Source organism: Trametes versicolor (genome assembly GCF_000271585.1).
Source record: "Trametes versicolor FP-101664 SS1 unplaced genomic scaffold TRAVEscaffold_6, whole genome shotgun sequence".
NCBI classification, from domain to species: Eukaryota; Fungi; Basidiomycota; class Agaricomycetes; order Polyporales; family Polyporaceae; genus Trametes; species Trametes versicolor.
Window position 1 is genome coordinate 2,770,524 of NW_007360326.1, and position 22,400 is coordinate 2,792,923.

The window sequence follows — 22,400 nt, forward strand, 5'->3', positions numbered from 1 at the left end:
GGGGGGGGGGGCGAGTGATCGACTCCTGTGTCCGCGCACAGGGCACAACGCAAAGTCCGTCGGTGCACAGTCAACTTCGTGTACACTGCTGCCCGTCGTACCCCGCAGCCTACGCGATGCGTCCATGCCGACGCGTCGGGGGCGCACTGCAAGACTGACTGACGGAGGGCAGGACTGTGCACGCACTGAATGCTACACAAGTAAATGCGGCCAGCGAGCGAGGTGAGATGCATGTCTGCAGGGGGATCGGATCGCGAGACGGTTGTGTGTGCGAAAGCTTACCGTTTTCAGGTCCGTGGCCCGCCTCTGCCGCGAGTACCGCGCCTTCCGTGGCGATATGGATGGTGTACACTTACTTTTTGCAATGTCTACTTTACAGTGAGACCCCTTCTTACACACGTTCGAACAGGTAACCCCGGACTTTGAAGGACAGTTTCGCCGTGTAGGATGTACATTGTGAGGGGTCACTTATCGGTCAGCCTCTCTGCAGGTCGTATACTTACTTCTCTCAACCAGCGCGAGATCAGTAACTTGCGAGGATATTCACCGCATAACCCGTGACAGACGGTGCTTCTCAGTCGTTCTACGATGGATTCCAGTCAACACAGCCTAAAATGACGGTCGAGTACAGGCTGCTATCGCGAAGACCGGCCGATCGCGTGCAAGCAGCGCGCGTTTCCCTCCCACGGGTGAAGATGGCGCCAGACGGCGAAGACATCTTGGCGGCTCTGCGGTCGCCCGCCTTTGATCCCAACGCCCCAGAGTCTAGAGTGTAAGTAGGGAGAGAGCGGCTTGAGCAGCAGCCAAAGGGCAGCGGTCGCGTGTCCCCTACCCACGCGCATCGTGCGCCATCTTCGAAAGCCGATGCCCACTTTCGTGTCAATGACCTGCCAAAGTATGCGCACATTTTCGCATATCGCCGCAAACCGAGAGAAGTGAAACAAGTGATAGGATGTCGCTTACCATGTCAGAGAAGACTGGCCTCCTTGCCGTCACCATGTCCCGTTTGACACCGCGACTCCCGGCCGCGGCCGCTTCGCCCCAATTACGCTCACATCTAGCCCTCTCGTGAGTAAGTCAAATGTGTTGCACTCTCAACTCCAGCTTTTACTCACACTGTTTTATCCTGAACAAGCAAGCCAGTGTCATCCTTGTGTGCGACCCTATCTAGGGATCCGGCATTACCTAGGCAAAACCTGTCCCGCTGGGTAATGAACCGACTACCCACTGTTCGCGTCAGGGAAGCACGAGAGCATACGCCGTGCGACGGATGCGACGGGAGGCCAAGACCTCCGAATCTGCACCGAGCCGACAACGCCGCGACGTCGGACACCCGACGGTTTCGCATAACCTGTCCTACTATCCGCTGCCGAGCCTCGCGGGTTATCGCAATTGCAGAATCAAGACACTGCGTTTTGAATTCGTGTCATCAGGCAGCGCGCTTACCATATTAACATCTTTGCTAAGACAGCGAGGTCCGACGCCGGTGCTGAGCATATATGAGCGTGCATGGGTATAGTGGCAGTCCGATCCGTACCTCATCCCCGGCTCACCCAGCGTGCCCCTTCCTGCCTTCCTCACACATGTACAGCTGTGAGGGCCTCCGTGTTGCCCTCCTAGACGCGACGGGACCCACGTCTACCGAGGAAGACTTTTACGACGAGGCGGACGACTCGGATTCTATCTCACCTTTGGAGGCCTCCGAAACGAGCGATACGCCGGACGCAGAGAGTGACGCCATTGGTCACTCCAACGGTGCCCTTCCCCAGACGTGGTCCGACACTCTCGAAAATGCCTCGACGGGAAGATCAAAAGGCACTATGGATGGGTATACACGGTGAGTACTCGTATCATTGTACTCGCCAAACGTAGTTCACCTGTCAATACAGTTTGATCAAAGCCTACCACCTTTGGGCGACGTCGAAAGGCCTCGTTCTCCCTGGGGTCGACGATTTTACCAACCAAGTCACCGAAGAAACCCCCGACCACATTTCTATGTGGATTTTGGAGGTGTGCGTGTTATTTTTTTCTACCTCAATGCACCATCAGGGTCACTACTTACCGTGGTACAGCTGTGATGAAATAGATTTAGACGGGGTAGCCCGACTCCCCAATGAGCGTCGTTCCACCTACGATCACGGGATGAAGATGAGGGCAGCTTTGACCTATGCCTATGGCCGGGACCCAGCGGTTGGGACATCATCTTGGCATCTGACTGAAGCGGGTGTATGGCGCGGGAATCCGTCCAAGTCTGACCGCGTGACGCAGTACATGCGGTCCATGCATCGTCGTAAGGTAAGACCACCGTTGCCTTCTCATTGGATATGTGTTAACGAAATGATAACGACCAGGTCCGGGCAGGCGACGCCCCACAAAGCGCACGAGCTATCACCCCCGAGATCCTGAAGAAGATGTGGGAGTTCAATAACCTTTCCGAGAATTGTAACATCGATGCCAGAGCCCCCTCCACTTGGGGTGGAAGCCGTTCTCGGAGGCTCCTGCAATCCGCGTACACGCTGGCTTTCTGGTGTCTTCTTCGGTTCGACGAGGTATCGCAGATACGAGTTTCACATCTGAAACTCGTCAACCTCACGAGCTTTGAACTTTCCCTGCCGTTCAGAAAAACGCATCAATACGGAAGTATGTCGTCTGTTATAATTCATAAATGCTCCATTGACATGGCCCTATAGGCATAAAACCCTTTGTCCTCCATCAGCGCCCCGAATCAGAGGCCTACTTGTGTCCCGTCCGGGCACTGCGCGATTGGATCTCTGTCTTCAGGCCGGGGAAAGCATCGGACTACTTATACCCACCCATGAGGGCCGGCGATCGGATAGGCGAGGCGGATCGGCATATCGTGAGTTTTGCCAGAATGAGAATGTTTGTGAGCTCACAATTATCATTAGAGCGCGGATGCGTTCCTCGAGTTCTTCAGAAATAACTTGCTCGACATTGGTATCGATCCTCTCCCGTACGGAACGCACTCTTTTCGCCGTGGAGGATGTCAGTGGCTGTCAAGCGGATGCCGCTGGCCTCTTAGGCAAATTTGCGATTGGGGCGGGTGGAGTTTGAACTTCACTAGCATGACTATCGTCAAGTATCTGATATCCTGGAACGACGACCCCACCGAGAGAAGGGAAGATTACATGAACCCCAATCGCAAACCCACCGTTCAGTGTCACGCCTGTGGGAGGCGGTGTCATTGCGGGTAACCACCATGTCTAGGTATGCTGTCGACTCGTGCCTGCAAGTCAAAAATTATATGTGGCTTATTATGTATTGATTTCTAGTTCTTGTAGGAGCACCGTGCAAGGGAGAGGAATGCGCATGGTTGTGCTGGAGAAAAAGCGGATGGGGGTGCTTGGCGTGGGAGACGGTGGTATTGGTGTCGGGGACGTGCATATGTACCACCGTTTGTGCGGGCAGTATGAGGTCGAGGATGTGCGAGAGGAATCACCCGTACATTCAAATGACAGTCAATCCACCAGCAAAAAGTAGAAGGATACAAACCTTTGACGGTTGCGCGTGCATTGAAGGCCATTGTCCGACGCGGCAGACACGATCGCGTGCTCGTCACACGACCATGCCTTCCTGGCGTGCAGCGGGAAATTTAGGGGAAACGCCTTTGCGCATGGCCGTTTGCAGTCTGGCGAATATGACACCTACACTAAACTTTGTGAGCATCAAGATCAACTGGAAGGACTCGCACAAATAAAGGATGTCAGCTACAATGCGGGATTCTCGCAGACAATAACAAACAGCGGGAAGGTCTGACGGCATTCCCAACAGCGGGGCGGGCGACCAAGGTATCGCGCTCTTCAAGCCTGAGGTCGGTTCATAGCAGCCGCGCGGCCTGCCTGAACGCCGCGAACATACTTAAAACGAGCGAGCGCGTGGCACATTTTCTTGAAGGCAGACAGTGACTATAGGTGTTGTCGTGAAAACGAGTCCGGCTTATTAGAAAGGCAAATAAGTGGTATATAAGAACAAAGCGACCGTGTAGTGCGTATTGAATATTGAGTGTTGAGCGCAGTGAGCGTATCCGGAAGACGCAATCAGGATAGACGCTGGATGGATGGGAGCCACGTGGGCCGATTCCTCCTCCGCTCTGCCTCGGTGCACTCGCTCTTGCCTCCTCCTCCTCCTCCTCCTCCTCCTCCTCCTCCACCTCCTCCTCCTACCACTGGGATCCCAATACGCGACGTCTTCGTCCCCAGCGCGACTCCCGATGTGCACGACCCGAAATCCAGGAGACGGGTGGCTGAATCGCGCTCGCGGCCTGCAAACGTGCTCACCCGCCTCGCCAAGGCTTGTGCAACTCGCACGATACAGCCCCGCCACGCCAGTCTCCTTGCACCCTGCTTCTCGGAGATCCACGGGCTACCGCACTCAGATCAATACACAGGCAAGCACCACGTCCGTACGTCGTGGACACCCGCACTTACCGCGAAGCACACTTCCAGAAATAGACAAAGACAGCATGCAGACGAAGTGCTTGCATGCTTAGCTCATGAGCTTGCCTTGAGGGTAAGCTCATCTCCCTAGACTGAGACAGGCCGAAGGCTATCCTCAATTCTCCCGTGCGGCGCGTATGTTATTCAAGCTATGCCCTTGCGCGTACGTCCCGCGGCGAAGTGTAGCAACATGCTCCTGTACTGTGAACCGAGAAATCGGCGGATCGTACTCCGCAGACTGTTACCTCTGGCACTCGTTGAAGACGTCTGCAGACCGCATCACAGCGCAACGGTCAGTCTCTGCCGCAACTAGCACGCCATCCCCCGCTCTAGCACACATCACCCCATATCCTTTTTATCGTCATTCTTCTGCGTCGTTTGTGCTCCTCTTGTCATCCCTTAGCATGTCCCCAGCACCGCAGCGAAGCCGTCTCATTGCACCTCAATCGCCGGAGATCCACGGTCCACTGCGGAGAGCTCTACACTCAGCGCACCCAGATGAACGTGCAGGCAAGCATCGCTCATTCATCTTGCTAGGCCTCATTCACGGAAACTCGTCATGCACTGTTTCGTGGATGGCTTCTCCCGATTCGTCCTCGTCCTCGGCATCGGCATCCACAACACAAACCGGGTTATCACTGTGCTTGATCTTTTCTGAAAGGCAGAGTGTGACGCCCGACATGGACGTCCGATGTTATTCGGGGAACTTGGAACACGCACTCGTACGTTGTTGGAAATATCTTCCCTCGTACGCTGACTTCATACGATCACAGAAGATCACTCACTGCATCGAAACACACGCGTCAAAGATCGGTGTCGATGCTGATAGGTTGTAAGGCCCGCGCCTGTAGTATTCGCCGGTACCTTCACGCTCGCCGCTCAAGCTTTTCATAAGCTATTGCAGGTGCGAAATCTCTCTGTCTTCTCCTCGGGCGAAGGATGTACGCCGTTCCCCGGGACATCATATAGAGCCTTCGAGCGATGTTCTCAACCTACAGCTACCCGAGTCCTCCTCCAATGTGTCTAGCGCGGTCGTCTCCGCTCCGCAAGCACTACCCCTTGCGGAAAGCTGTGCGGGCGAGTAGCTGGGAAATTCCGTCACCAGTCTGGAAGACATAGCGAGCATCGCTTAAGCTTGTGGTGTATGTACAGCAATTTGAATAATCGAATTTGAAAGAGGTGCAGCTACCGTGTATCCTGGAACCCTCGAATGAGCCCCGCTACTTTTGCCATGATATTTACGGCGCCCGCCCCCACGACTTCGAACCCCAACATGGAATGCATACGAGTCGCCGAGAACGCCGGCGGCGCGATAGGCGCGCGATTCTCTTTCCCAGTCGAGTTGGCTCCTTCCTTCAGCTCACGCACTGCCTCTACACACGCAGGCCTTGCACATGATACGGTGCGACAGTCGTCTCTCTAGATGCATGTCACAAGATCGGCCAACCCGGGTGAGTACCACCCGAGTCCTAATGCCCCACAGATACCTGCGTACGGCACTGTAACGCGCCCAAGGACGGATGTGGTCGCAGCACTGAATCCTATCGAGTCTCGCCCGGGTAATGTTGTGAAGAAGCACGAGCGAGATAACTATTATACCAATCCCCATATAGTTCTGGGAGGAGTACGGTGTCGCTTCAGCTGCCGAATAGCTCAAGCTTGAGATTCATGGACGAGACACCGTCGCGCTGGGGTAATGTCGCGCTCGCGAGTTCGGATCACTCTCAGTAACCCTATCAAACCTCTGCATATGTGTAATAAGTACCATGATCAAAAACCGCATTCCCAGTCGGATAAGTATGCTGGGCATACCTGCAGAACACGCCGCACTGGGCGCAGTCAAGCGATTTGAGATCAAACCTCTCTATACCAATACGCATTTTCTCCCGATCGTGTCTGCACTGTTTCCGCTGTATCTAGCTCCATGAGCCAGCGCGAAGCACTGCACCTCGCGTATCAGGAAGGCTTACGTCCCAAGCTTGAAAATAACTTTACGACGGTTGTGTCGTTAGAAGTGCAACATAACCCCTCCGAGCCGTCCATCTGCGCAAGAGAGGCGTGCCGCATAATAAAAATCATACACCGTAAAGGATATGCGCGCAAGGCGGCGACGAAATATCTGGTTTGATACATGGTGAGCGCATGTCGTTCCGGTAGGGCAACTGGAGGAACTGCAATGTACATAGGTTGGGCGAGATACGCTTACCGTGTACTAGAGGTGAGCACGAGCGGAATCATTGCATGCGAGACTGCAGTAGACTTCTCCTGATGCAAGCAGCCCAGAGCTTTGTGATAGCTGAATCACAGAGCGTGTCTGATTTGCCGCACGAGTAGGTCCAGGAAGAGCTTGTTCTGTGCAGACATGTTAGTGCATTCAGTAAACTGCGACAGAACCAGCAGCAGGTAGCGTACACTTTATAGTCAAAAATACTGCTCTTGATTAGTACCCCGACGCGTTCCCGGTTGTGGATGGCCTTACAGGGTGCTTTTGGAGGGTTGAGTCAAGGTAGTAGCATCACTCTTAATAGAAAGTATACTACAAGTCGGATCTACGTACTAGGTTTGTATCCACCGTTGGGAGGATATAGAAGGCGTCTGTAAAACCGAAAATGCTCAGAGTCTTCCCGAGCACGAGGTTGACCTCCGCCGAGAGTCGTCGCGTGCATCGTTGGATGAGCATAGCAAACGACTTGAAAGAGACGTTCAGGTGGGCGTATGCCAGTGAGCGTGTATACAGAAGCACCGTCGCCGATATGTAATGTTTCCGGCGGCCAGTATAAGTCATTATAAGTACAGCGTGACGGGCACACGGCCTTCTTTGGAGCTTTGCAAGTCTCCTACCATTCTGTGCCGTCGTCGTTCAAGTCCGGCTCATTCTTCGTCCTGGTGACGGCTGCCGGAGCTGCAAACTGATCCTACTAGAGCCGTGCGCGACAGACAGCCCTGAGGGTATGGACGATTTGATTGCGGCAGACGAGGGAGGTGAGGTGGCAGAGGGCCATGTACAGTGATCTTGGAGACGTGGGATGGGATGAAACTAGTCCGTCGCCGTGTAGTGGGTAGTTGCAAGTACTGCAGTACTGAACTGTGAAATAGAGTTTACAGCTGTACACGAGCGGAGATTGAACCGCTGACGGCTGGCCCGGGAGTGGAACTCGAACTTGAAGATGAGCCTGCACCAGCCTGAGCAGTGTCGCTACTCTGTGAGGCCAAGGTTAGTGAGCATACATCATTCGAATCTTGGCGATGCCTACGGCGAGGACGTGCAGGTTCCGCATAATCCCCGCTACCTGAACCGAGACTCCTTGCTACAACAGGATATCCCGGACGTCCCTCGGTCATGCTGTCCTTCTTGCTCGGCCTAGCGTTCGCCACGCTTCGGATATGCTACGCATCCAAGACAGCTGAAATTTCTCTTCTTGATGGATCACAATCCGATTGAGTATTTCGAACCGCGTGGCCCCATCAACGCTTCCATCAAAGCCCTCGCCGTCCTGCGCGGGCACGAAGAGTAACCATAGCGAGTGGGCAGCTACCTCCATCTCTATAATCTAGGTGCAGTGCGTAGAACCACCCCTCCTTAGCACATCCTCGTTGACAGACGCGCCGACAGCGCCACATAGTGCCTATACAAGACCGTGCACGCGCACTGCGTTGAAATCTATCGGTAGACTTCCCGGATCGCGTCTCCTCTGCGATTGGCACGTGTCGCTCGCAGACACTAACAGCTACCTAGAGGAGATTAGCGATTTGTACACTCCGCAGGACCTGCACGACGCGCACACAGGTGTGTCGATGACTTGGGTGACCTACGGCTTGAAGCTTTGAAGCGAACATTTGAACGCTTGAGCGACAGCATTTAGCTTTGGCTTCCCGTCGACGCCCTCTTGGGCAGAGACTCGCATTCGAATACGAGTACGCCCAGCCGTAAACCTCACATCATCCGGAGCGCGCGGCAGAAGCTTTATTCAAGTGCATCAACTTCCTCCGCAGGATCGTGACAGCGCTCGGCTCGGGCCTCCTTCGCCGCGGACCTTGTTTGGAAGACAAGTGGGAACCAATGAGAACACGGAGGCCGTGTACGATCATTTCCTCAACACCAGCCAGCGCGTGGAGGGAGAAGAACGGTGATGTTAGTGCCGGAGACGGAAACTATATCCTGTCGTTGTCACCGCTACTTCTGTACGACGAGCCCCGGGGGACTTATCTCGCTTCCCAGACATGACTTCGAAGCTGAAACTATCGGCTGAATTGCCTCTCTAATATCGAACAAGGTTTGTCCGTCACGGGTCGGCCTGTGACTGCGTACTCTATTTGGCCGACTCTTGACGCTTGCATCCCGGTATAATCTCTGCCAGTGCAGTTCGCCGTTGCAATTTACCATCACCATCCCCCTAACTCCCACGTTCTCATTGCGCACTATCCTGCAAGTCTACAGCTGTCTTATGCTATGCCTTGGTATGCTATAAGCTCCACAGGTCGTGAACACTACTCACTACCAATCAGTCAGGAGCCTTTTCTATTGTGTGCATCCAACGATGTCATGTACAGTACTCACATCAGCGAGTGGACGTCTGCTCGTACAATACTGGGAGAGCTGTCCGAGGGGGCCTGTAAGCGCATTCGTGTTCTCCATCCGGGGATACAGCTAATGCGCCGGTCGTCCTATTGCAGGCGGCTTGATAGTATGCACGCGTCATGAAAGCGAGAAGTCTCGTCCCTCGGTGATGGAGTCACTAATTATCGACAACAACATGCTGATCTCATGCGAGGAGGTTGGTTATCCAATATTAACATGTACCCGTAGACTGTGACACTGATCCACATGCAGGCCGCCCAAACTCTGACTATCCAGCCCTCGATTTATTCTGTTCCGGAGCTGCGATGGCGCGTCGCCCTCCGTTTCTCAAAAAAAACAGACTACACAAAACTTGTGCGTGTTCTTGCCGAGGCAAAGGAGCAGATGGCCGCTCGCGAGGAAGAACAGAGTACTCAGATGAAGATTCTCCACCGCCGACACTGCCGCCCCATCGCCGTTGTGGAACCAACCGGGGCTGTGGACTATGCAAGGGCCCATGAAGAATGGAACGATACTGATGCAGAGGAGGAGGCAGAGGAGGCAGAGGAAGAGAGGGAGGAAGCAGAGGTGGAGGCGGAGGCGGAGGCGGAGGCGCAGTGAGCCGGGCAATCGTGCCACGTACACGTACTAGTGAGGATAGTTTCTTCCTACTCGGAGTGCCCAGAAAGACAAGCTATGCGCGCAAGCATCTAGTCCAGGCTTGCCAAGGGATCACTCGCCGAGCTGAGAATCAAGCTTCGTCCTCCGCATCATCGAGCGCGCCCTCACCGGGCCGTCTTGTGCGGCCCCTCGTTTGTCCAGTGTGCAGCCATGGTCGCGCGACGTGCTGTGCTAACGCGGGCCGAGGTCGTCGCGTCTGACGCGGTCCGCGGTCGAACTGGGGTCATCTTAGGAGTTCGACTTCGCATCCTGGGAGGAGGCTTTTGACGATTCGTCCGGGTCGCATGAATGACCGCCAGCGCTGCGCGTGCTCCTTCGATGTATTTGCGTCGACGCCGTTCTTGCGGGGGCCAATACCGCCGCCCAGATATCGCATGTAGATGTCGCTAAATATACGTATCAGCCAGGGTGTTCATATACCGGATGACTGAAGCACTCACAAGCATTTGCATGTGCAGTAGTAGTGGTTGTAATCTTCAATAGCCGAATGAGCCGCGGCGCGCGTCAAAAAGGCGAAAATCAAAAATTGAAGCTCGGCCATTCCGACGTCCTTACCCAAACTGAACGTTGAACCACTATACATTGTATGCATACCGTTATCTCCTCTACTGCTGGCCGTTACAGACATTTTCTCCTCGCGCCCTCCGCACCACGCCGGTTGCAATTTCCAATTGTCCCGTATTGCTCGCGCCCTGTACCAGTTGTATGTCCTTGGCTGCGTGAGCTCTCTCTTCTTATCCTCTGGCTTTCCAACAGGCAGTCATTGATGTCTGGCCTTTCTGGTAAAATGGAGGAAGATCAGTTCGTTCAAATTCAAGCGGTAAGCCTTTTCTACAAATTCTACGTTCGTACTCCTTCTCATTTCCGCATGCACAGACAGGTACAAACCCGCCCGTCATTATCGGTTGATGATCAGGTACGCTTTCCCGTGCATATCCACACACCGGGCTGAACATCCCCAGCATTCCTGCCGGCCCCGCATCATCTCCACCCCGCATTGCAAACTAGCAGCGTACTAGTGGCTTGCACAAGTTCGGTTCGTTCAATCAACACAAGCAGCCCACAATCTGCCACACATGAACGTTAGAGGATGTGAAGAAGTCATAGGAGAGCAATCGGAGAACGGGAAGCCGGAGGGGTCATCGCGTCCGGTGAGTTCCCGTGTTTCTACATTTTCTCTTTCGCCGCCCTCCTTCGCCGCCCCGCCCTTCTTTAGAACCTTACTCGCCCTCGCCGCCCTCCACCTCCCCCTCTCACACTCTTCTCCCTGCACTCAGACTGAGGGCATTCGACGACCTCCCATTTACCCTCCACGTTCATTTCCCCCTGCTCGGTTATCCTGTGCGTCGGGCTCGCACGCCGACGCGTTAATTCCTGCCCTCCCACGCCCCGCTCATCGTTTCGGTCCTCGACGCACCCCTCAACACCCTCCAACGGGCCTCTAATCCCCTCCGGTGTCGCTCTCGTCCTCGCTCATCGAGCCTGCCAAGTCCGCTATTGATGTCGCTTGCCCAGTCCTCCAACAACCCCATCTCCCTCGCAGATATCGACACGCGCCGCGCTTCCCCTCTCACTCTTTGAGCACGCCATCTCGAGCGCGCCCTCGACGCTGTCGTCGCGCTTGGGTGACGAGCCCATCGCGTCCGCCCTCGGCCCTCACCTTCCCCTGCTCTGACGCCGCGCTTGTCTGATTCGCTATTCACATCGCATGCGATGAGGCTGGTCCTCCACTGCCGTCGCGTGCACCTTCGACGGCGCCCTATTGCTCGTCCGCCGACGCCGCGCTCATAGCCCATATGGCTCTCTTTCCTCCAGCTGGCGACCTCGCGCTCTCCGCCCTCTTTACGCTCCCTCTGAGCGCCCGCCGTCAATGTCGCTCATTTAAGCCCGATGCCGTGCTCCTCGCCGTGCTCGAGTTTGCACTCCTCGAGCGCCGACACTGGGCTCATACATGGAGCCCTGTGATGTAGCGCTCGCCCCCTGTTCTCTCCACGCGCCCCTCCGCTCGTCGCGGCCGATTTCTATGTCGCGCTTCGAGCTCGACGCCGCCCCGAAGCTACCTCTTGCATCCTTTCCCACCTCTCTCAACGTGACTGCCTTGGAGGCACGTCGCTGCCTCCTTCTTGCCCTCTTACGCGGTGCTCATCGGGCGTGCTCTTGACGCGCCCCTTCGCCCCTCGAGTACACCCTCTAACCCGCCGCTCCATCGCACTCGTTGCGGCAGAGCTCGACGGCACAGCCTTTGCGCACCCACAGACGTAGCGCCTCCGTCTCCGGTGCTCCTCCTATACACTACCATTCGGGCGCCGACTTCGCGTACGCCCGATAACCTGCGCTCGGGTCTGCCTGCCCCGCAGACATACATGTTACCCTATGTACAATCTAGATAACACCAATGCATTGTCCCATATACTGCTACAGCGATTCCAGTACGCGTCCACGGTGCGCTTGGTGCCTGAGGCCTGATCGATCGTGAAGCATGGAGCTGCGTATACATCACTCGCACACTCCGATATTATCGGAACACAACGCCACCCCCATATACGCATCAGAAACAACACTAGCCGCTGGCTAGATACATGTTCATGAACTCTTCGGTTTTCACTGCTTCAGTAGAAAAGAACATGTGTTCCAGCTACAGTTCGCAGTCACTTTGCACGCCATGCTAAGCCAAGAAGTCGGCATAGCACCCTCAGGACCGCCAACGACTCACTGATTACAAACTGAAGTCCCTCACAGACATCTCGGAGAGCGCGATGCACTTGCTCGGACCCGGTGCCAAGATGTCATTATCCCCGTCAACGAGGCAAACGGAAATTCAAGACGGATTTTAGGAGGAACTGCTGTGAAGGACAAGAAATTCACCGGTCAACGATGAGACAAGCACCTACGTTCCTACGTTTGAATAACGGGCACATCGAGAATGACGCCCGGCGAGGAGGACGTGTCCCTCACCGCTGGCAGATAAAGCACAAACGGACTGTCCGAGATGTGGATATGCCACGGGCAGAATTTGACTAATGGAGACAAGGAGAAGCGGACGAGGACTGGGCAAATGAGGATGGGGCTGATGAAGACGAGGCGGACGAGGACAAAGATGAGTGCAGAGCAGGATGGATATGTAGGCGGGCACTAAACCTCCGGAAGGACATGTTCGCCGGGGAGGACAAGTATGCCGAGGGGGATGAGTGGGGGGTAGACGTCGACCCAGAGGCTGCGGAAGGGTTCCCATGGGGGCGACGACGCTGATCATCAGGATGAAGACTGCTGCATTGACGAGATGATTGTGGCTGAGGGCTTCGCTCTCGTTCTATCTTCAGTACAACCCGACGAGGTCGCCCTCAGAATTTGCGTATGCACTGCAGAACTTCCTATACATCCATAAGAGGTTAGCAAGCAATGTCACAACAGGAGTGCGGCTATTGGAGACTCACCAAGCATTCAATGCTGGAATGTACATCGGCAGTGCATCGCCCGGACGCTCGTCCCCGTGCACTGACTCCGTCCCTCCCGTCACCGGCATCCCGTACGTCTTCTCTATCTGTCCTAGCGTCGAGTCATCGTTCCAGTACTGCTGGTATCCCGCACTCTGGCCCAGACAACTTCCCATCCGCTCTTCGATGAGCCCTGTGCCGTAATGCTGCAGGGGCACGCTGATCGACAGGCTCTCGTTGTTCGAGAGTGCGTCCATTTCCCAGCGGTCATACGACGGCAGCATGTATGAAGATGACCCGCCCTGTAGCGGCAGGCCCGTCAGTAGCATATACCCCTGGCCGGTGGGCGCCTGGCTTACTTGGTCATGGCTCTGGCCGAGCGAGGTCGCGACCGGGTAGCTTGTTGGCTGTCGATATACCATCCAATCCCGGGACTCGGCGTTGTGCGAGTGCTCCGGCACCTCCGCGGCAATAATGGGCTCTTGTGCCGAACACTTGTTCCGCGGCGAGGGGATAAGGCCACAGAAGGGCAGTGCGTCGGCTGTGGGCCGCTCCAGCTGTTCCTTTGCGCCGCGGAGAAGCTCGAGTGTGCACCATGCGCCGGGCCAGATGACAGAAATCCGCTGCAGTACCTCCAAGCATTTTTGCAGGCCAAGACATGCCTGGGGGTCGTTGAGGTACGTCCGCACTGCCGGGCAACCTTGCGTAAGTTACAGTTCAACGCGCAGAATGGAGGTGCAGCGTACATGTCGCAACGTGCATGGTTGCTGCCGTGAAGATGTGATAGCATAGGAAGACGGACGCGCAGCTGGGGCTGTAGTAATCGTCGTATAAGGAGGCTGCCGTGCATATTAAAATGTGCCGTCTCATGGCGGGGTCCATCAAGGCTCACCGATCAGGGTGATATGATTCGCCGCCTGCACACTTAAATCATAGTGCTGGCGATATTTTGGGCTGGAAAAATCCCTGCATGCGCGTATATCAATCAGCATATGAGAGGAGATAAAAAGCTACACTTACGGCTGGGTGGAGCTCTGGATGTGCTGGATGCTGGTTAACCAGGGCCGTCGGCGTTAAGTAAGGTGCGCGTACACTCGAAGGTGCCAATATCACGCACAACGGTCTGTGGAGCAACAGGACAGTGCACCAATACTGCATATGGAGCGCGAGGATGTTCGGCGTAGGAGGAGGCGACTTAGGGGCAGCCGGGTCGAAGCGCAGATGCTCCGGGAGATCCAGAAACCATTTCTTCAGCATTTTATCGAGCCGTACAAGCTCTGCGGGCCGCCTCGCTGAGGGCTTGATCGCGTAGATGCTTTGGCATATCTGGCTCAAGATAACGGCTGCCGTGGGTCAGTACCGGGCAACTGGAAGTGAGTAATAATGTTACGCACATAGCTTAGCGAGCTCGTTGAAGCTCGAGAGGACCCGGCCGGGGGCTGGCGGAAGTTCGTCGCGAGGGCACCCCGCAAGGTCGCTGATCACCGGCAGCGTATTGATGTTGTGCGGCCTCCAGTACTCCATCTCCTCCAAATCGTCGTCCTGCGGGAGCTCCGTGTCGAAGTCGTGTTCAGAGATCGCGACTGGCCGCCCGATGTACGTGCAGACGTGCTTGTCCATGATTACACATCCGTGCCAGATCCGGCGGCGCTCCTGCAGCTCCGCGCATGAGAACAGCGCGTGTCCGACGGTCGCCCACTTCTCCGCACTCTTGTGCAGCCCAAGGTCCTGCGCCATGCGCACGGCCATCCCGATGTGCATCCACGCTTGTGCCATCGCGCCGATCCCCACCTCGCGGTACCCCAGCAAGAGCAGCGCCTGGCAGGTGCTCGGTCGACTTACTAGATATTGGCGGTCGAGAATAACCATAGCATCCTCCATGTACTCGTCATCCGCCGTCCACATCATGCCATCTTCCGGTGGGGTGAGCCCGGCTGTGTGCGATGAGTGCCGTGCCGCTAAGGAAAACATAACAAGCAGGAGCAGCCTTGAGACGTGTCGCTTTCGCGGGCTAAGGGGTGATGGTGCAGACGGGAGCGATGCTGTGGCGTCCAAGAACTCAGACTCTCCTGAGTACGGAGAATCATACATAGTACTACAAGAATACTGTGAGACTCTCATCACGAACTGCATGGTCAAATGTGCACTCACTCGTTCCGGAAGTCGTCCAAGAAGGTCTGCTTGTGCACGATGGGCAGCACCGGATGCACGTACGTGAAGTACAAGTCTAGCAAGAGCTCCTGTGTCGGCACATTGGGGAGCCTGGGCGTAAACCGGCCCCCGACTCCCTGCTGGCTACTGCGCATGGTAGGCGGAAGCGGCGGCCGCACGCGCACCTTCGGGAAGCGCCAAATGTCGCCATCGTTGCGCCCGTCCTGCCGATTCCCCACACCGAGCATGTGTAGCCCGCTCGCCTTCCCGTGGAAGCGCACCTGCTCGTCTTCGTTGATGCTCAGCTGCCCAATCACGACCGCAATCTCATCCTCGCCCTCGTCACTCTCAATTTTCCCGACGCTCTCGTCCGTCGCGGTTCGCCGTATCGCTGTCTGTGACAACGCGGTAGACGTTGAGCGCTGTGCGCCGTTATGCTCGCAGAGCGGCCGCTGCTGTCTCTGCGGCTCGCCAATCTGCGCTTGGACCAGGGCCTGCGGCCCTTGTTCGTCAAAGGCTGGCCCCGGAGGTGCGGCGTGAGCAGCGGATAGAAGTGAACCCAGCTGGTCCTCCGGGTATTTGGGGTCGTCGGCTTTTGGGGCGTATGCATCGGATCCGGCTTGGCTCTTCAATTCAAGGAGGGTGCTTCGGGCTCCCGCTAGCGAGTTCAGCCGGTTTATAACTTGATCTTGCCATTCTTTCGACGGGCTGCGGAACTGGTCAGTTGGTAGTACTCTTTTGGACCGCGGTAGTCGCTTACTGAGTCGCACGCACGGTGTTGTCGTTGCCGTCGCGCTGATCCGGCGCTGGCCCATTACCGCTCGTGGGTGCTTCGACCCCACGGCTTCGGCCCTTGGAGCCGTAGGGCGATTCATCCACCCTGTCAATGATTTCCTTCGCTAGTAGATCCTAAACAAGTTTCTGTGAGCATTCGCGAACTTTATCGTGGTTGTATGCTCGTGGGCTTTAAGGACATGCCCGTGAATCATGCTGTGTCCCGTTCTCGAGCGACCCAGAACACACCGCGTATGGATAGAAATAGCCGCACCTGCGCAAGATCATCAAGCACGGATTTTGCCCGGCTATCGTTGCTGCTCAGGAGTATTCCTATGAGCGCTTCGGCTTGGTGTAAGCGCACCTCAACCCCGCTGATGCGGCCCTTTACAGGACCACGCTTTTGCCATGGGCGAAGCGATGTGCATTCTGTCAAGCCTTTAGTTAGTGGACTGTAACATTCACGTGGAGCGTGGATTTGAGAAGTGCAGAAAAATTCGCGACACGCATTGAAAGGACACCTGCACGAAGACAGGATGCGAACACAAAGACCGCGCGACAACTCACCTTTGCCAAACGTAGCGCAAGCCGTGCACTTTTTTTGAGAGCTGCTCTGCTCGCACTTGATCTTGGTTTTCCGGCATTGGTCGCATGCCTTGCCATTGTGCCTCCGGGCCTGCTTCTCCGTGGCTGCCTTCGCACTCAGGCCGGATCCGCCGGCGCTGTACGGCGGCAGGCCCATTCCGCCCATAGACACCCCAGGAAGGTTCCCAAGCAAGGGCGCGTGTTGGCTGTGGTGGCCGATCACCGTTGATGAGAGGGCGTAGTAGCGTTGGACGGCCACAGGGTGCTGCTCCGGGTGCTGATGCGTGAGCGCCGCGTGGTGCTGCTGGTGCGCATAGTAGGGCGACGGCGCATAGCCGGGGCTGGAGGTCGGGAAAATTGTCGGTGACATTAAGGTAAATGCCACAAAGGGGCTCGTGGTGCGCGCGCTCGAATCGAAGCCCGTACCGAGGCGGAAAATGGGAGGAGAAGAGGAGGACTCTACGCGGTGGTGGTCGTATCCGGTAAGGGAGGATACCGGGGGCAGGTCTGCGAACAGCTCGGCCTTGATAGAAGTCGGCGAGTGGTGTAGTTAGGGGTGGTGCGCGTAAGAGAGACTCGGGTGGTAGTCGATCGGGTTGTATTGGGAGGAGCGGTGGCGGTGGGCCACCTACGAGCCCTCGTGCGGCCATTTTTAACAGCCAAGGGCTTTTCACGTAAAGGCTAAGGAACCCTGCCTTATGTAAGGCACGGGTTCGCGCAACGTCGTGTGGCGCGAATAAGCCCCAGTGCTTCGTTTTGGGGTCAGCGTTCCAATTACCGCGGGGTTTGACAAGCGGAACAGTGAACCGATCTTGTACCATGGCTAAGAAGCTGCCTGTCGCCCGTCCTCAAAACGCTGAAAATGGAAGCGGTGGGTGGGTCAGCGCAAAACCGACGTTGAGGAGTATAGGCAAGGAGGCGGAAGAGAGCGAAGAAGAGACCAGGCTCCAAACCAGCTAGTCTCGCTCCCATCCCTTCTGGCGCTTATTGTGCGTGCACCAGAAGGTCTGGTGCATTTCGGGACGAAAACGGCTATTCGTGACTCCCGGTCACCAATCTAGGCCCCCACGTGGATCTCGTTAACACAATTAGTCATACGTAGGGCCCGCCAAATCTGTCAAGTCCACTAGCTCGCCCTTAGACGTTTGAACCTTTCCACCTCACTCTCTCACTACCTCGCTCTGTGGCGCACGCGCTCGGCACACACTTGTTTCTCAGCTTAGTTATGCACTAATCAAACTACTCTTGCCATCTAATGTCTTTGCCATCTCCGTCAACTCCCAGTATCACCGACACTCGGGCTGCCTCTCACGCCAATGCACGGAAACGGTCTGTAACGCCTCGGTCGCTCGTTATCCTTTACTTACTCCCTCCTCTTTTACTCCGCTTATCATACCCTCCTTATCCTTCTCCTTTCGGACATCCCGACCTCAGTCGCTCCTTACTCATTGTTTCCTACAATCCTGTGATCTCCTAGAGAGTATATAAGGACCTTGTGTTGTAGGGCAATAGCCCAGTGTTCTCGCAATTGACAGACCTTAGCCCTGTCTCTCTACAGCTGAGCATAGGTTAACCTACAGGTGATTCAGATTCGAACCTACAGGTATTCCGATTTTTGGCACTGTGACCTAGATTTGTGCCTGATCCGCATATGGATCAACCCATACCTACGGATTTGGACCTGTAACCTACGAATCTACCCATAAATAGATTCGTACCCGCGGATTTACCTATAGGTTTTACCAAAGTGCGAATCATTTGGATCAATACATCAAAAAGAGTTCAAAATATTCGTGAAATACATTAAAAATGATGTACATAAGTGGTACATACAGCATTGAGCACATGAAGGCGGCATGGAGGGTCCAGGGGTTCGCCGCAGTGGGGGGAAGGTGCATCAGCAAAACTCGCGATGCGCCTGTATACCCATGTCGCGGGATGCAGACCTTGCCACCGCATGCATACCTTGCACGCGGTGGCGGGGTCTGCATTAGGCAAGCAATGGTGCACTTAAAGTTTGCATACCTCACATCCCCTTGCAGACTCCACCGCCGGTTCCAAAGACAGCCGGGGCCGGCGTAGTATGCATGCACCGGTAGGGTGTGCATGTCGTTGTATGGACCTGCAGATGTACGGAGTATATAGCGCTTTTTAATATTATATATCGCTCAATATACTAGCTACTGCACGCGGGATGCAGCTTGTAATCACGTCGATCTTTATTGATAGCTATACGAGAAGAACAAGTACATGACAATACACGAACCATCCCGAAGCAGTCTATGAGTTGTTGCCGGGAGCGGGAGAGAGCGAAGAAGTCAACAGAAGGAAGGCGAGAGCAGCGAGCAAGGCCAGGAGACATACGGCAACAAGAGGCAAATGCCAGGATGTTGGCAGAGGAGCAGAGTTTCGAGCGAGAGCGATGTGACTGGGAGAGCATGCAGACGAGACTAGTGAGAGCAGATGAAGGTCGCGCTGTGGCGAGCATGGAAGCGGAGAATGGTTGCGCCGTGGCGAGCGTGGAAGTAGAGCATGGTTGCGGTGTGGCAAGCGTGGAAGCAGAGGTGCGGGCGTGGATGTGAGACTGTTAGCCGGAGGAAGGACCGGGGCTCGACGAGCCTCGCGGGTGCGCAGGGCCTCTATCAAGCCTCATGCATCAGTATTGCGCAACACCAAGTGACTGAACACGTACCGTGTGCGCGTGCGCAACATTGCCTGCCGACGAGCCTTTCTCTCGGCTCTCTGACGGTGCTTGAGTCAGTCTGCTGCAGTCTCTTCCTCAGGCTCCTCGCCGCGGATAGGCACAGCCGGTGCGACACCGTAAACCTGCCTAAGAGAAAGGTCAGCCAGAACGTTCGACAGTCAATGGTGTACATACATGTCCCACCACGCTAGTGTCTCCTTGCACCACGGGGACTCCACGTCATGGAAGAGGCTCAAGATCCGCATGTACAGCTCCAGATAGCTGAACTTTCCGACATCGTCAAGCACACTAAATGATGTCTGACTAGTGAGGCTGAAACGGGCCTGCATGAAACAATATGAGTATGCCGCATAGACAACGATCGTGCGACTCACCAGGATAATGACATAGGCAATGCTGCGCGGGTTCACGCGGCCGACATTGTACACGCGCGAGATCGGCTGTTTGCCAGTGCAAGGCCCGGCTGCAACTCCGGGTAGGAACACTTTTGAACGGCCGGTCCACACGTGCTTGTAACACTGCGCGCTGACATTAGTATGCTTTGCATCGAGGTTGCTCTGCACGCAGCTTACCGCAACGAGCAGCAGGCTCCTTAGAAGGCCGACGTGCTCGTCGCCTTCACCAGATGATGTTGCTGCGAGCTTCTGGTCGTAGAGGAGAGCACAGTATGCTCCTGGTGTGATCTTGATTGTGCCAGCTTTGACGCGCTTGCGGAACATAGGTGGTCGTTAATAAAGTGCGCGCATTTATCCACACGTACGTACACTTTGGGATTGGCATTGTATGTGTTGAGCAGCTCTTGGGGGCACAACAGACGTGCGGTGTAGTTGTTTTCCCACCCACGCCTGTGTTTCACGAGGTTAGAAGGTGCTTCAGAATACAAAGGATCGAGGCGCAATCCTTCCTTGCGGTAGAGGAGGAGGATGTCCTTGCGGAGCGAGTTCGTGTTGTCCCCTCGGGACGCGCACGCGAAATGATTAACCTGTAACACTTGTCAGCATAGTCCTTGAGTGGGCCAACACGTACTTACAAAGTTGGTATATGTCACAAGCTGGTCTGCATCGAGCAGGGGCAAGTCCATCTTGAGGTTCGGCATCACGTCGAGAATGGCATGGTATTGAAAGATGTACTCGCGCTTTTCCTGCCGCTCTGTCTCCCTGGGATGATGGACATCAGGTGTAATCTAGAACAGATAAACCCAACGCATACCTAGCCTTCCGCTTGTCTGCTGCGCCCTCAGAGTCGGATCCCCAGTCAGAGTCGGACTCGTCGTCCGAGTCTGAGAGTTCAGCAGTGGCGTCGGTGTAGTGCTGGCCAAAGACGAGTGCATTGTGCGCGTTGACGAATGGATGCACCACGCGGGAGGCCAGATGGGCTCCAAATCGGTAGCTCTTGATCTCATCGCTGACGCTGCAGGACAAAACAAAGTTAGTAGTGTGACTATATGCGTGCATATACTCACGTATCAGCATGGGTGTCGTGGTACATGTAGGTGAGGATCTTGTTGAGCTTCTTCTCGCGCTTGCGAGTGTGTGCGTCAGCTTCCAGGTCCGGGCTTCTGGCACGCTTCCCCATCAGGACATTAGCATTAGGCTCCTGTCCGGATGTATGCGGCAGTGCTTCGGGGTGTTCTTCGGATACCTGTACCTGGTTGTTGGCAAGCAGGTTGTCTGACGGTGGAGGCGGGATGTTGGCAGCCACAACAGGGATGGGTGGCAGCAATGCAGATGGGGCAGGTGGTATAGGAATTGTACGTGGAGGTGCCTGGGGCTGGAGAGCTTCTTTCTGTTTGTTCTTTTCCTTACACTTGTCCTTCTTGCTGGCTTTGTCCTTCTCTGACGATCTACCCATAGCGAGTGCAAGGAAAAGCGAGAGCAGGAGGTGGGAGGAGGGTAAGACACATCGTGTCGTGTTGGACCCTGATTCAGAGAAGGAAAACTCGCGCACCAGCCACCCATGATGTGAGCGCGCCGATCCCAGCCCCAACTGTACAGTAGCACCTTGACACTTTGGACAGCTCCAGATCCATTGTCTGGCAGCTTCCACCCAACCACCATGAAGCTCGTCTGCTTGGCCTGCACGGATGAGTTTGACGGGAGCCGTGCACTTGCCACTCACAAAGCCAGGTGATGCTATTATTTCCATTATCTTTCACACTAGTTAATGCAAATAGCCAATCATTTCCTTCATCAAGAGAGGAGCCACCAGAGTTCATTTAGTATGATGTTGACAGTTATAAAGGTTGATTATCTACATGAAGTTCCATGATCTATAGCACATTTTGTGCTGGCTGTCAAGTGTGACACCTCAATAGCAATATCCCTATTAGTGTTGAACTGATACATGATACCTCTTGCTTTGCACACATACTTGGGGTAGTCATTAACTGTTCATCCATTATGATTCAGATAATCGAGGCAATAATCGGGTACCCATATGCAATAATTGCGGCCGGTAATGGCAGATAATGTCGGAATTGATGAGCTAATAATTAGTTATATAAAGTAAGTAATGCCTGAGCCTCTACATCCGCAACACCTTCAATGCAGGCTCAAAACCACACCCTTTCTTCCCAAAGTCAGCCAGTTCGGCACGCAAAGACTTAAGATGGATCAATAAGCAGAGGGATCATAACAATGAGATAGCCACTCACCATAGTATAGTCAAGCTGCTCGCCATCCGTGCCGCCTTGACGCGCCGCATCATACTCCGCCTTGCATTCGTCTCGCATCCACAGATACATCTGCGCCTGCTGGTGCGCATATGCCTTATGTCCCAGTGAAAGCCCAGTGCACCCCGCAGCATTTTCCCATCCCTTACGGAGACTGTCAAACCCACGTACAGAGTGGCGGAACTCAGCGCATAGGATGTTTACGGCTTCATTGTGCCGCGTCTTCTCCGCGCGTGTCCGCTGCCACTGCGTGCACTCCGCTAGAGGTGCAATGTTAGCGCGCCCACTGAGTTAACATAACTACTGCACCTACCTGATCGCAACCATTCAGGATCATGCTCAGCCGTCGCCGATGGCTCCTCAGGTTGCGCTGATGAAGTGTCTTCTT

The 22,400-nt window shown here is 55.1% G+C and overlaps 6 protein-coding genes across 6 annotated transcripts in view; 3 read left to right on the forward strand and 3 right to left on the reverse strand.

Annotated features, from left to right (window-relative positions):
* Nucleotides 1-2,073: 2,073 nt before the first annotated feature.
* Nucleotides 2,074-2,465, forward strand: TRAVEDRAFT_80204 (uncharacterized protein; the record flags this gene model as incomplete). The annotated part of the gene is made up of 2 exons (XM_008040829.1): nt 2,074-2,295; nt 2,352-2,465. Coding segments are annotated over 2 exons (336 nt in total), but the record flags the coding sequence as incomplete, so codon positions are not given.
* Nucleotides 2,466-2,719: 254 nt separating this feature from the next.
* TRAVEDRAFT_123077 (uncharacterized protein) lies at nt 2,720-3,212 on the forward strand (the record flags this gene model as incomplete). Its single annotated transcript, XM_008040830.1, has 2 exons — nt 2,720-2,857; nt 2,907-3,212. Coding segments are annotated over 2 exons (444 nt in total), but the record flags the coding sequence as incomplete, so codon positions are not given.
* A 5,996-nt stretch (nt 3,213-9,208) lies between these two features.
* On the forward strand, nt 9,209-9,633 carry TRAVEDRAFT_48130 (uncharacterized protein; the record flags this gene model as incomplete). Its single annotated transcript, XM_008040282.1, has 2 exons — nt 9,209-9,229; nt 9,286-9,633. 2 exons carry the CDS (start codon nt 9,209-9,211, stop codon nt 9,631-9,633), a joined length of 369 nt encoding a protein of 122 aa, XP_008038473.1.
* Nucleotides 9,634-13,123: 3,490 nt separating this feature from the next.
* TRAVEDRAFT_123493 (uncharacterized protein) lies at nt 13,124-16,794 on the reverse strand (the record flags this gene model as incomplete). The annotated part of the gene is made up of 9 exons (XM_008040831.1): nt 13,124-13,815; nt 13,874-13,966; nt 14,020-14,137; nt 14,241-14,470; nt 14,522-15,222; nt 15,279-15,986; nt 16,039-16,187; nt 16,327-16,490; nt 16,620-16,794. The coding sequence occupies 9 exons, from the start codon at nt 16,792-16,794 to the stop codon at nt 13,124-13,126; spliced, it is 3,030 nt and encodes a 1,009-aa protein (XP_008039022.1).
* A 2,600-nt stretch (nt 16,795-19,394) lies between these two features.
* TRAVEDRAFT_48132 (uncharacterized protein) lies at nt 19,395-21,192 on the reverse strand (the record flags this gene model as incomplete). Its single annotated transcript, XM_008040283.1, has 8 exons — nt 19,395-19,467; nt 19,516-19,664; nt 19,716-19,859; nt 19,914-20,048; nt 20,102-20,323; nt 20,372-20,498; nt 20,551-20,751; nt 20,804-21,192. The coding sequence occupies 8 exons, from the start codon at nt 21,190-21,192 to the stop codon at nt 19,395-19,397; spliced, it is 1,440 nt and encodes a 479-aa protein (XP_008038474.1).
* A 751-nt stretch (nt 21,193-21,943) lies between these two features.
* Nucleotides 21,944-22,400, reverse strand: part of TRAVEDRAFT_123934 (uncharacterized protein) — a gene marked incomplete at both ends in the record, with an annotated part of 2,287 nt that continues 1,830 nt past the window's right edge. Inside the window, one exon of the mRNA XM_008040832.1 lies at nt 21,944-22,267. Within this exon, the coding sequence (XP_008039023.1) occupies nt 21,944-22,267 (324 nt within the window). The remainder of the gene's footprint in view (nt 22,268-22,400) is intronic.